The following is a 14,943-nucleotide window of genomic DNA, read 5'->3' as shown; positions in this document are numbered from 1 at the left end:
TGATTCAACAGCCCTGACTGTGAAATGGTAGATCAATTCTTTCAAATCCCATCACTTTAAGCTTTGCATTGTCTCTTCCTTTCCTTTCTCCAACCATCACCGTCACTTTAGTTGAGGCCCTTTCCACTTCATCTATAGATTACTGTAATAACTTAGGACTCGTTTTTCTAGAATCTAAATCTTGCTTCTTATATCCATCTGCAAACAACTGGCAGGATTATCTATGATTTTGTCATTTCCCTTCAAAAAAACAAACAAAAACTTTTTTACTTGCTCCTTATTGCTTACAGAAGTCCAAATTTCTCAGCCTTGTCCCTCCTTTTCCAGCCTTATTTCCCATGACTCCCATATAAGGAAGATGCTCCACTTAAACTGATGTTATTTAAATATGCACTATGCATTCCTGCTTCTGGTCCTTAATTTATACTATTTCTTCTGCCTGGAATATCTTCCTTCCCTTACTTGAAAAGTCTCCCTTTCCTTTAAGTCCAGGTCAGAAATCTCTTCTTCTTCCTCATGGTGCCTTCCTTGACCAGCCCAGAGGGGAGACAGCTCGTCTTCCTCTGCTTACTTACAGAACTTAGCATATGCCTTGTATTACAGCTTTAGTGAATGTGTCTTTTTCCTTCTACTAGATTGCAAGCTCTCTATGAACAGGTTCTGTATCTTGTACAACTTTGTCTCTCCCAGGTACCTTGCACAGAGTTGATATCTGATGAATTAAAATGGAATAATATCTCAGCATGGTCTTCCTCACTTCTTGCTGATAATATATTATTCTGATGTTTTCCATAAGTTTAAATCAGGGGTGGGAAACCTGTAGCCTCGAGGCCACATGTGGCCCTCTAGGTCCTCAAGAAGTTTGGATTCGGTCAAAGGGCCACACTTGAGACCACATGTGGCCTCAAGGCTGCAGGTTCCCCACCCCTGGTTTAAATCGACAGAACCTAATGGCCAATAAATACTGCTGATGCCTCCTCAGATTTACATGGGCACTGACTTAGCTTTGGCTTAATTTTTTAGTATGTGTCATATTTAAGACAGAGCCACCTATATAGCTAGCTACAGTTAGTATAGCAACTTTTGACCCACCTACTCTGGGGAACCCTGCTCAGGGATTTTTTGTCCCTTTGGAATTTCCATGCTTTGAAATTATAATGATCAAATATCACAGCTTCAAATTTTGGGTGGGTAATTATGGTCATGTTCAAAAAGAGGGGTTCAATTAAATAAGTATAGCTAGCCTGGCTAGAATACACATTTATGCATGGAATACAGCATGAATTTGCTTGAAATATCTGATCTATTACTATAAGTTTGTGCTGACTGTATTATTATTCTTCAGTGGTGGTTGTGAGTGAGAGCTATGCTGGCTAAAATGACTGTCCCAAATGAGTGCAATTAAATCCAGGGGATAGTGATGCTACAGCATATTTGATTTATATCAGACCATAAGACGAAAATAATGATGACCTGACAGGTAATTTTTTCTAATTTACTTTTCCTGCTCACCAAGAAAGAACCTTTTAAGTTGCTCAAGAAAGAAAGATTATCTACAATTCTAGTTCTCTGAAGACAGAACTATACTTACCCATACTCCATATTTGTTGGCTTTTAGAACTCTCCAAGTAGTGTATTAATAGTTTAGAACTGTTTCTATTACTTATTTAATTGAAATGATCATTACTGCATCTACTATGCCCAGGGTCTCAGTAAGTTCTGACTTCTTAATAAACACAGTCATTCTTATATCAAGCCTGATAAAGCTTGTCTCATTCATTTGTCCATAGCCTGAATTGCCTTATTCCTCATGACTCCTCCCATCAAATAACCTTTTGGAATTTATAACTAGGATTGTTTTTATAAAAAAAAAATGAATAGGTCTAACAGATACTTCTAAACAATGTTAACAGTTTCCACTCCAGTTTTGGGAGGCTAGGAAGAGGTAATAGATTAGATTTTGGTGATACTTCTTACTTTCCTCTTAAGATTTTGAATGAAATCTGCATCCCATAACAACAATGCCATAAGGGGAACATTTGGTTTGGTTTAACCAAATGTACTAACTGAATGTCTGATACCAGACAAGTCATGAAATTTACCAATCTCTTAGTTTCTCTAACTGTTGAATGTCAAAATGACAATGCCATGCCACAGCTATTATGAGTTGCTGTGGAGATTAACAAGAGGAAAAATCCTTTTAGATCTTCAGGAGGACACACATATGATTTTAAAAAGTGTTAGATTTTATACAAAAGGGGAATGGTATACTGCCATCATTTTCATTTAGGAGCCATTATTCCTAATTTACCTTGCCATTTTTGCACTAAAAACGCTCAATTTCAAATATCAAATGATTCCAACTTTCTTTATGACAGTCACCACAACCATGGAAAAATAATATGACAGGAATAGTCACACTTAAAGATGGTGACAAGCTATCCTATTACAGAGGAAGAAAAGACAGTTTTCCAGAAAGCTCCAATCAAATTAAATAGATAGTAATAAAGAAGAAATATTAGAAGTTATTGCCTTTTGTCTGGCCTTACCTGAACCATTTTTCAGATATCCATTTGCATCTACAGTTGTGTACATGATATAAGGTCCAGGCTGATTCACTCCAAAGGGCTGTAAGAAAAAAAGGAATATCCTAAGTCTCAGAAAGTAAGGAAATACGTGAACTTCATTCAACTTGACAACCATAATTAAAATAATTTTGATGAAAATAAAATAGCCAAAAAGAGCTTTAAGTCACTTAAGAAAGCTACTAGAAATTGATAAAACTTTAAAACTTTTTATTAGTAGGAAAATATTAATGCTTTAAGTTACTTATGGTTCAATCTTTGAAGTTCAATGAACTAGTCATTAGTAAAAGCTAATTATGCTGCTGGTGGAGATAATTCTATAGTCTATGCAAAAAAGTGGGCATATGTATTTCAAGCTAAATTTGCTATCACACTGTTGGTCCAACATAGAATAAAACCCACAACAGTGTGATTAATGACATTTATTTTCTGTTAAATGCAGCATTAATTCTCTTTTTGTGGGGTTGCAGGGGCTGTTTCAGCAGAGATGACTTTCTTCCATTAAAATATCGAAATAAACAAAATCCATTCATGCTAATTAGAAAAGGAAAAGATTTGCTATTAGTTCCAGCACATTTGAAATCCCGGACTTAGAAACAAGTATTATCATTCTGCAGCTTAGGCAAATCTGATAAGGCCAAGAAGGGATATGGAAAAGCAGTGAGATGAGGTCCAACTAGTGCATCAGTTCCCATTCTTGAACCACTCCTGACATGAATTAGATAACAAAATTTCTTCTATCTATAGAAAAGGTCTAATTAAATAGGACATCTGGGATTTGAATTTCATGGGGAGAATTGCGAGAAAAATCCAAGCAGCAATTTAGAATGTAGAAAATTTTTTACTTCATAGAGTCAGAAATCCCTCTTCCCTGTCCCAATTATGGCAAGCAACATGATGACCAAGACTAACCACTCACTGCTCCCCTTATCATTTGTCATTGGAGAATCTGATGTTTTGCCAAAATAAAATCACCTCTTTGGGTGATATTCAAGAAAGAGTCCAGCTAGATAGATGTTACAGTACCTTATCTGACACTGTAAGAACTTTGGGAATCAATACATTCTTCAAAGATAGTGGTGGAGAGGTAGGGGAAAGAAAGGCTAAAATGAAAAATTATACTATGCATAATAACAGTAGTAATGGACAGACAGACACTGAGCTGGGTACTGGATTAAAAAGGATAAGAAGATTGAGCTGGATTACATCTGGAAAATTTTGCAATGCTTTAATGATCCAAAGGTGTTCCCTACCACAAAAATTCATTTTTAAACAGCAATATTTTCTTAGTGATGTTATGATTGTTAATAATGAAATACCATGATCTCAGAAGAATCAAAATAGTAGGTAACTCAAAGGGCAATGAGAAGATTCAGAGTAAATGTAAGCAGATGAATCACCTGACTAATAACTTCAGTGAAAGACACTGGATAAAAGACATCATCAAGGTTATGTAACTAGGCATGAAATAAGACTGATGAGTAGGCAGCCTGAATGTTGTACTGGAATGCACAATATATTAAAGGGCTTAGAAGAAGGTCTCCAAGATTTGGGATAGATTATTTGTGGAGGATTTACAAAAAGGCATTTGCAATAATTGTACAGGTTTCAATTGGTTGTTCTCTATACCAGTAGAGGAAGTACACAGGGATGCACTGAATTAAATAATGAAATAATAACGATAACTTAAATTTACCTATCACCTTGAGATTTACAAAGTGCTTTTTCACAGTAATAGAGGACTAACTGTAATTAATAAATCTCAAGACACCTGTATTATGGTCCTAGCTCTGGCTTCAATTTTTTTATGTATATTTTTTTAAAATGAGGGGCTGGAACTAAACGATTTTAAAAGATCTGTGATTCCAGGGGTTGACTTGGAAAGAACACTTGATAACTAATACAAAAATAGTTTTAAAAGGACTATTTTGATGTGGGAAGAAGAAAAATACTTAATTAGCATATTTTATAAAAGGATTATAAAATCAAGCTACTTTTCTTGAACATTAAGGTATATAATTATTGCTTCAGTTGTCAAAAATTTTAAAAAACCAGTGACATAGATTAGTGATATGTAGGAAACTCATGGTGTATATGTGTGTGTGTGTGTGTGTATATATATATATATATATATATATATATATGTATATGTAACATATATGTATGTGCATGTATATATATCTATAGAGATATGATTGGATCTCAGAAATCAAGTCACCAAGTGCTTAAGTAAACTTTTAAAATAAGTATGTACAATATGCTAGTTCTAATGAAATACTGTAAAAACAATTGTTTCCATATTATCATCACACTTAAAATCAAAAGCCTAGGCTAATACTTCTACTTTTCATGCTAAACATGTAGAGGAACAGGGACAAAGACTGGACCTATGATTTCAATAATACAGGAAATTCTCTGCTGAGTAAATTCCCTCTACCAATATAGATTAGTATTTTGAATGAATTATAAAGCATTTTTTAAACTCTTACTATGTGTCAGATGGGGCAGGTTAGGTGGTGCAGTGTATAGGGCACCAGGATTGAAGTCAGGAAGACCTGAGTTCAAATCCAGTCTCAGACACTTACTAGCTATGTGGGCTGGGGCAAGTCACTTCACCCCTATTTGCCTCAGTTTCTCAACTATAAAATGGGGACACACTGGAGAAGGAAATAGCAAGTTACTGTAGTATTTTTGCCAAGAAAACCCTATGGATAAAAGTCCATGGAGGTCACATAAGTTGGACAAGACTGAAGGTCAACAACATGTTGGGTACGGGGCTAAATGCCAGTAATGAAATGCAAGTGAGACAGTCTCTGCTCTCTGGTAGTTTCTATGAGAAGGGGGGAGATTGTTGTGGTTGTAGTCCTTTCAGTCTAACTCTTTGTGACCCCATTTGGGGTTTTCTTGGCAGAGATACTGGAGTGGTTTTCCATTTCCTTCTGCAGCTCATTTTACAGATGAAGAAACTGAGGCAAATAGGGTTAAGTGACTTGCCCAGGGTCACGCAGCTAGTAAGTGTCTGAGGCCAGATTTGAACTTAGGAAGAGTAGTATCCTGGACTTCAGGCCCAGCACTTTATCCACCATAAAGAGGAGCTTGAAGGGGAAGGGGTACACATATTGGCATGGTCTGGAAATGACTGAGGTATGATCTGGAGGTCTGATTTTAGGAAGGATGAAGTCAAAGTTCTCTGTCAGGGCAGAGTTCAGCTTCTAGTGCAAGGGGGATGAGAAGAAAAGCCAGAGTACAGAAGGCATGGTTTGGAAATGGATGGAATTTATGGTCTTAGAGACTACAAATACATATCACAATTAAAATAAGTTCTATCTACATCCTTCAGCAAACATGTCATAATTATAAAGTTCTATTAGTAGTTTATTCAATTTTTCAATGTTACTTCATTTATGTATAGTAAAATAACTGCCCTCCCATGATTATTTTGTTTCCTGTACTATGCTATGAGAAAAGCTGTGTTCTTTGGCTCTTTTCCAATCACAAAGTTCTAGAAACTGGCACTCTGAAATACTTTGCTACAAACACCTAATCTAGCAACTAGCACTGCTAACAGGATATGTGGTGTATCCACTATTGGAAACAGAGCAGCTGAATACATCCAACAGTATTCATTTGGGGTTTGGCTGTTAAGGTTTGCTCTGTAAGGTTTGTTTTTTGGGGGCAGGGGTGGGTTCTTTTTTTAGATTTTTGACCCATAGAACTATATTAAACTATGTTTTCCTTTCCTTTAGAAGTCTCATGAAAGTAAAGAGAACTGGGATACTCCCTGGGGTAACATGAATTGACTTTTAATTAACTAAATTTGGCCAATCTGTAATCTTTAGTTTCCTAAAGCATGAGATAACAAAGCTTTTATTGTAGTTTGTTCCAAATGCAAATGGTGTCACTTTGGCTGAATTAAAATTCATAGCAAGGTCATTTTGGAAAGCACTTCTAAAGTTCTTGCCATCGGTTCTGTGGCAGCGTAGGATTTGACAATGGCAAGCCTCTCCACCACATGGCAAAAGTTACCTACCATATCATAAGGTTCACTCATATTACGTCTACTAAAATCAATTAAGAAGCATTTATCAAACACTTACCATTTGCCAGTCACTGTGCTAAGTGCTGGGGATTAAGAAAAACAAACCCCAAACCAATCCTTGCCCTCCAAGAGTCCCCATTCTTGACTTCTTTGCCTCATGCAATTCCAGTCAAATTGCTAAGTTTGGTTAATTCTACCTTTATAACATCATCTGATTCTATCCCCTTTCTCTTCACCCATGGCCTCAGGCCCTTCATCATCTCCACTTGGACTACTGCAACAGCCTCCTAATTGGTCTCACTGCCTCAGGTATCTTATCTCCTCTCCCTGTGTTGTAGAATGTATTCCTATTCATCCTGAACAATCTGCTAAACTAATATTCTATAAGCAATGTTATGACTACGTTGCACCCCTACTCTATCAATTCTGGTGGCTCGATTGCTAGGGACTCCCTGGGACAGAAGCTCTTCATCTTGCTTGCGCCATGGACTCCTCTGACAGTCTGGTGAAGCTAATGGAACCCTTCTCAGAATGATGTTTTTTAAGTGCATAAAATACATAGGATTACAAAGGAAACCAAAATATACTGAAAAACAGTCATCGAGGGATTGAAAACAAAAACAAAAACAAAAACAAGTACACAGACCCCAGATTAAGAGCCCTTGCTCTGGGATCAAATACAAATTCCCTGGTGTGGCATTTAAAGCCCTTCATAATCTGGCTTTAGCCCACGTTTCTAGGCTTCAGACACACACACACACACACACACACACACACCCTTCTCTTCATGCACTCTATGATCCAACCAAACTGGCTTAATTGTTGTTTCCTACATAAGACAGTCCATCGCCCACACCTACAGTCTGTCCCCTACAATTGGTGTTCTCTTCCTCATCTTTATTTCTCAGAGTCCCTAACTTTCTTCAAAGCTCAACTGAATTACAACCTCCTATGTGAGACATCTCCTGATGCTCAGCTGTCAGTGGTTCCCCACAAAACTTACCTTGTATTTACTTTGCACATATTTTAAATTTACTTACATATGTGTATTTTGTTTCCCTTGATTGAATTTAAACTCACTGAAGGCAGGAGCCATTTCATTTTTCTTTTTTAATCTCCAAGGCTTAGCACAGTGCTTGACTTGTAGGTATTTAATAAATGTTTAGTGATCAACTGATTAAAGAATTATAAGGAGTACTATACTCTATAATATTTTACTTGTTTTTTGAAAACATTTTACTTTGAAATACTTGGTATCCTTTTCAGGAGATATTAGTGAATGATATAATAAAAATAATGTTTCTGGTAGCAATGCAAATGAAAAGGAGTGGGCTGACTGCAGCCTAGAAGAACTAGAGAAATCAGACAAAAACTCAGCTGAGGTGATTAGGAAGCTTTTTGAATTGTTCAATAGATCTGCAGTCACTTCATTTGATTTTCATTTCTGCAGATCTGAAGAGTGTGAATTTGAAGTGGGTAGTCATTTGATGAGATGAACAGTAGAAAGGTATGGCCTATATAACATTATATCATTAGAATTGATCATTATTTTTTTCTTTCCTAATGATGAAACAAAACAACTTGACTTGTTTTTTCTTTTAAAGGGCAAACTTCCAAACTGTCTGGCAGATAGTCAGCACGTGACCTCAGAGTAGCAAGGCCTTTGTCAGTGTTTCTGCAGGAGCCAGATTGCCTTGATAAGCATACAGGCAATTAGAACACATTCGGAAGCTAAAGAAAAAATACCTTACTATGGATATTTTGGCATAAGAAAAATACAATAGAAATCACTGGCAAATTTTAACTTGCAGGTGAGGCAAATTCTATAAAAAGCCTAACACCTAAGGCTACCCAGTAGTCATTCAAGTTTAAGGCCTATGAAGACTTAACAGTAAAATTACATGTGACTCCACATTATGAATGGCAGCCTGGCAATACAGCAGAGCTGAGTGCTCTCAAGAAGATTAAAATCGGGGCAACTGGATGGCACAGTGGATAGAGCTTGGGCCTTGGAGGCAGGAGGACCTGAGTTTAAATCTATTCTCAGACACTTGACACTTACTAGCTGTGTAACCCTGGGCAACTACATTGCCTAGCCAAAAAAAAACAAAAACAAAAACAAACAAGCAAACAAGAACAACAACAAAAAAAAACCGGTCTGGACAGGTTAGATGATTAGGCTGAATCTCATAACATTTGAAAGGTATAATAATTGTAAAGTCTTGGACAAAAAATTCAAGTTCACAAATATGACATGGCAGAGCTGTGGCTCAATATGAGTTCATTTGAAAAGAGGTCTGGAAACTTTAGTGGAATCCAAGCTCAACAGGAATCAACAAAATGTGTGATGGGCAGCAAGAAAGCGAATGTGATGGTGGACATTTAAAATAAATTTAGCATGGAGGTGAGAAAATTTCGGTGGGACAAATGATCAGATCTCAAGGATTTGGAGTGCTATGATATGAAAGAAGGATCAAATGTGTTTTGCTTCGCTCAAGAGGGCAGAACTAAGAAAGAGCAATGGGTACAAGTTGCAGAGAGGCAATCTTAATCTTAATGTGAGAAGAAACTACTTAACATCACAACTTTCTAACCTAGAATGGGCTGCCTTCGGAAAGCAGCAAGTTTCCCGTGACTTGTGGTCTTTAAGTAAGAGCTGGAAGAGCACTTGCCAGGCATTTCCTGGAGAAGGTCCTTTTCAGGTACTATTTGGCCTGGGATTGTGTGATTCTGTTCTAATTTTATTTGGAAGTAAATGCAGATGATTGGACATGTATAACTTCTATTAAGTTGCTTACTGTCTCAGGGAGGGGGGTGGTGAAGGAGTGAAATAGAAAATTTGGAACTCAAATGTGAAAAATTGTCTTTATATGTAACTAGGGAAAATAAAACATTATTAAAACAAACAAACAAACAAAAAAGAAATAAATGCAGAACACTGAAGGAGTATGGTGTAGTGGGGAGGATGATGGATTAGTAAACAAGTGATTCGGCTTTCAGTCTTGCTCTTCTATCTGTGTGACTTTGGACAAGTCATTTAATGTCCTCCAGCCTCAGTTTCCTTATCAATAAAATGGTAAAGAGCTATAGGCAAGTATTGTGGTTTGCAGGTTTTGCAGGAAGTATTGAAATATGGTTTGGAGGTAGTGGCCCAACACTTGGCACATAGAAAGTGCTTACTAAAAAAACCTGCTGATTGATGGCAGCATTTTTCAAGGTCAGGGCCTCCTGGATAAGTCTTGGCATAGTGTATACTCCTGGTGCATGTCAGAGGTAACAACCTTGTCCACTGCCCAGCATAATCAGGTGCCACTTTTCATACCTACTCATCTGCAAGCCACGGGCACTCCATTACTCCCTTTGCCCCTCTGCTAGTGTGGCTCTCCTCTCAGGGTTTTTATTCTTGGACACTGTTCTTCTTTCTTTGGTAGGCCCTGGAACCCCTTAATTTTCCCTCCTCATGCATTCCCTGTACTGGAGGGAATTCTTGATTCCAAAGGCCTGGACTGGCGCCATTCTTCCCACTAGTCTGGCCAAATGAGATGGCAAACACTTCTGTGAACCATAACAGCACTGTTTAAATGTCAGCTCTTGTGTCCCATGACCCTCTCATATTCCCTGCATTGGGGTCCATGCTGCCCTAATGCTGAAAGTCAAATGGATCCTACCAATCCAAAGGACATGAAAGAGCATCTGCATATCACTCAAAATAATTTTACATTCTATCCCTGGCACTTGTATTTGTGATAGTGACCTATAGATTAAATAACAAGAAAAGTAGCACAACCTAGCCTAAAGCTCCCCATAAATCTAAAAATGAACCCCTGTAATTCATATCATATGGAAAATGTATTGCTCACATGAAATGTAAACTTTTTTAAAAGATAAGCTTATGATTTTGTAAGCATTTGTTCCAACGAATTAAAAACCTGAAGAGTAATGTTCCCATAGCTAAGATAAAATGAAGGTCAGTGGTCTGATATGCAGTCATTTGAATCAAAATGACACTCCACACGTAGAATGACTAGGGAATTAATTATTTGGAGGAATAATCATGTATTCTTTCTCACAGCCTACAAGGGCATACTGGATAAAACTTGAAGTAGTAGAATAGAGGTGGGAGGCAAGAGTTATATGGTGATCCTGTATAGAACTTGGGGTACTAAAAGGTTTGAGCTAAATCAAAATGTGCTGTTCACAACAATGCAGATCTTCAATGAACAAGAGAACAATTAGAGGAAAGGCACACCATTTTTGTAGTGAAGTTGTAGGGTCTAGTTCAACAAATCAAACTGAATTCAACATTCATTAAGCATCTACAATATATAAGGCATTATGCTAATTCTATCTTTTGGACCACTCCAATTTACTTGGGAAGGGCCACACAGAGCAAGGTAATTTTTAAAGGGGAAGGAGCTGGATTCTTATTGCTTGGATTATCAGAATATGAAATTTACCCACACATAAGAATTGGATAATTTACAGAATTTCTTTACAGACCATTGTGCCTTACACATAGTAGGCAGTCAACAAATATTGCACATGAGTGGATATGTTTCACTAATGTGGGTTACAAAACAATTTTCTTTAAAGATAAATTCTGATCTTCATTAAAATTAGTGATATATTTCCATGGGACAAAACTATTGTAATAGTTAAGGTGAGAGGTAATGAGGGCCTGAACTACAGTGGTAGCCATGAGTGGAGAGAAAGGGGACAGATGCCAGAGATATTGTAGAGAGATAAATTATGAGATTTGGCAACAGATTAGATATGGAGGGTAAGAGTGAGAAGTTGAGGATGACACCGAGGCTGTAAGCTGTGAGGATGATGGTGTCCTTGACATCAATAGGGAAGTGTAAGCAGGGAAGACCTAGCGGGAAAGATAACAAATTCTGTTTTGGATATGTTGAACTGGAGCTGCCTTTGGGAGATCCAGTTTGAGAAGCCTAAGAGGCATTGGGTGGTGTCTGAGTGTAGCTCAGGAGAGAGGGTAGGCCTGGATAAATAGTTCTAAGAATAGTAATAAGAACAGCTAGCTTTTTCAAGGTTGGCAAAGCACTTCACATATGTTAACTCCTTAGATCCTCAAAACAACCCTAGGAAGTAAGCACTATTATTAACCTCATTTTAGAGAGGTAGAAAGATTTGCCACGGGTCACATGGTTGTTAAGTGCCTGAGGCCAGAATTAAACTCAGATCTTCCTGACTCCAGACTTGGCCCTCTGTGCACTGTGCCACCACCTCACTCTCTCCAATGCAACACAGAATCATCTGTATAGAAAGAATGAGTGAAGCTGTGAGAGCTGATGTGATTACCTATGAGTGAGAAGAAGGCCTAGGACAGAGCCCTGAGGGATGCTCAGAGTTAGTATGGATGATATGGGTGAAGACTGAGCAAAAAAGACTGGGAAGGAATAGTCAGACATACCCATAGAAGGAAAAATAGTACGGAGGGAAGAGAGTATCCAGGAGAAGGTGGTTAACAGTGTAAGATGTCAGTTTAGATGTCTTAGTGCTGCCATGCTCCCTTTGCCCAGTCTGATGGCATTCCAGCAAGGAGGGCTACAGAAAATCTCTATGAGCCAGAGAAATGATCAGGAAGGGCCCCTCCTCAGGGAAAGGTCAGAGATTCATCATACACAATACTTTCATTTTCACCTGTTTTTTAGGCAATTGGGCTTAAGTGACTTGCCCAGGGTCACACAGCTAGTTAAGTATCAAGTGTTTGGTCTGAGGCCAGAATTGAACTCAGGTCCTCCTGACTTCAGTGCTGGCGCTCTATCCACTGCTGTGCCACCTAGCTGCCCCAATACTTTCATTTTCAAACCCTGATTCAGACACTTCCTCTTTAATATACAGGAACTGCTAACAACAACACCACCACCACACACATAACACTTAAAGCTTTGCACAAAGTTTTATGAACATCTCATTTGATCTTCACAATGACCCTGTAAGGTAGGTGCTATTACTATCGTCACTTCACAGATGAAGAAGGTGAGGCTGAAGGAAGTTGTTGACTTGTCTATGGTTACACAGCTAAGCCTGATGCAGGCTTTAAACTGAGGTCTTTCTGAGTCCAGATGCAACACCTTCTCTATTGTGCCACCTCACTGCTAACTTCCTGGACAGGGGTCTGAAAAGGTTAACACATTTCTAGAGGGAGTGGAAGAGTCCAGCAATAGGATTAGGCCACTGTGCCGTTTCTGAATATAATCTCTCTGGGGTTTCATATCCTTAAAAGACTATTCCAAGAAGAGCTATTACACGTTACATCATCTTGGGGAAAGGTACAGGCTGACAGGGATTTTATGACTGGGTGAAACCAAGAGCCTCATTCCTATGTCAGCGCCATGATAACTATAACATTTAGGCTACCTGCAGAGGGAACAGAAGATTACTCAAATTTCTTAAGACTTGTTTGAAAACTTCCAAAGAGGATATAAGAAAGTTTCCAGCTCATTTAGTGACTTACTCATGAGGCCCCTGGTGTAGAAAACACTAGCTTTGAAATCAAACCACCTGCATTGGACTTGTAGTTGTGCTGCTTGTTTGCTTCTGAGCAACTGAGTTATTTTTAGAGTTCTTAGGGAGCCTATTATTTGACTGGTCAATGCCATTATCCATGGTTCTTCCCTTAAAAATTTTTTTTATTGATATCTTTTGTGTTTACATCACCACAATTTCTTCCAGTATCCCTTCTCCTTGAGAGAGCTATCTCATATAACTAATAATATTTTATAAATAAAGAAAAAAAGAAAAAGAGGGGAAAGAAGAAAAATTGCTCAATATATGGGAAATATTTGAGATGTATATGCAATGCTTTATACCTGTGGACCTCCCACCTCTGCAAAGGCATAGGGTGGGGGTGTCTTCTCTGACATCTACTTCAGGGCCATGCTAGTCCTTTGCAATTTTTCAAAATTTGTTTTGACTGTTTTGTAGTTGTTCTTTCCATTTACCTTTTTATAGTCATTGTGCATATTGCTAACTTGGCTCTGATAATTTCACTCTACATCAGATCATGTAAACCTTTCTATGCTTTTCTGTGTTTGCTATAATAGCATTTTATTACAGCAAAGTAACATCCCATTGGGCAGCTAGGTAGCACAATGGATAGAGTGCTGGGCCTGAATATAGGAAGACCTGAGTTCAAATCTAGCTTTAGACACTTACTATATGTATAATCCTGAGCATATCACTTTACCCTCTTTTCCTCAGTTTCCCCATCTGTAAAATGAGCTGGAAAGGAAACAGCAAACCATGACCGTATCTTTGTTGAGGAAACCCCAAATGGGGGGATTGAGTTGGATATGACTGAACAACAACAGATATTCCATTACACTCATGTACCACAATTTATTTAGCCATTCCCTAAATTATGGGCATTTACTTTGTCTCCACAAAAAAATGCTGCTGTCACTGTTTTGGTGTATGTGGGAACTTTTTTGTTATCAATGATATCCTTGGTGGATCCACAGAAGTGGGATCTCTGAGTCAAAGGGTATGGACATTTGGGACCTTCACTTCTAGTGCTAGTGCATACCATCCTGACGCACTGTGGTTCAGATGGTCTATCTAGATTATAAGCTGTTTCCCACAAAGTTCTTTTATGTTAACTGATATAAAGCCAGGGTCACTTAGGCTAAAATTTTTTGTGACCTGGGAAATGGTGGTAGGAGTTCATACCTCCAAATTCATTTTATTTTCTAAAGGATTTACCTAAAAGTCTTGCAACTAAAACTGAAACCAAATGTATATTGCACCATTGTCCTTGTATCTGTACGATCTGTACAAGAGCACACATGAGTACTGCAGAGAATCATATAATTGATCCTGAAAGAATTCATGAAAGGAAAATATATGAATTTATGATGTGAAAAATATATGAGGGCCAGGATGGACTTTTATTTTCTCACAAGAAAGTATCTATTTTTCTCATGTGATTTTAGCCTGTAGAAGTCATAGCATGTTTTGTTTGCTTTCAGGTATGTTGGCTGCATTTTCCAATTTAGTTCATCCATATATTTACTTGCCGTACTTCTTACTTATTCCTGCCAGATAATACATGAAATCTCTTATTTTCTTTAATTTGCACTATTTTTCTCTGAAGACCCCAATATACTTTCCCCTTACACCAAGGAAACTGGAGAGAGTAAAGGTCAGATAGAAGAGAGTACTTCTTTATTGTAATTCAGCATAGTGAAGTGTAATCATCATAAACAAGAGAAGGTCTTGGAGCTGTAGAGAGAATCTTATATTTGGAAACATTATGACAAGCCCAACTATCACACACATAAGTTATGTCCATTGTAG

General features: G+C 37.8%; 1 protein-coding gene across 2 annotated transcripts in view; it reads right to left on the bottom strand.

Annotated features, from left to right (window-relative positions):
- The window catches only part of ITFG1 (integrin alpha FG-GAP repeat containing 1), a 227,548-nt gene that overhangs the window by 44,738 nt on the left and 167,867 nt on the right, over positions 1-14,943 (bottom strand). For both annotated transcript variants that reach the window (XM_020985105.2, XM_020985106.2), the window contains one exon: positions 2,550-2,628. In XM_020985105.2, the coding sequence (XP_020840764.1) occupies positions 2,550-2,628 (79 nt within the window). The remainder of the gene's footprint in view (positions 1-2,549; positions 2,629-14,943) is intronic.

Source organism: Phascolarctos cinereus, unplaced genomic scaffold (genome assembly GCF_003287225.1).
Source record: "Phascolarctos cinereus isolate Bilbo 61053 unplaced genomic scaffold, phaCin_HiC Scaffold_2;HRSCAF=192, whole genome shotgun sequence".
NCBI lineage: Eukaryota > Metazoa > Chordata > Mammalia > Diprotodontia > Phascolarctidae > Phascolarctos > Phascolarctos cinereus.
The sequence above is the reverse complement of the archived record's forward strand: the minus strand, read 5'-3'. Positions and strand labels throughout refer to the sequence as shown.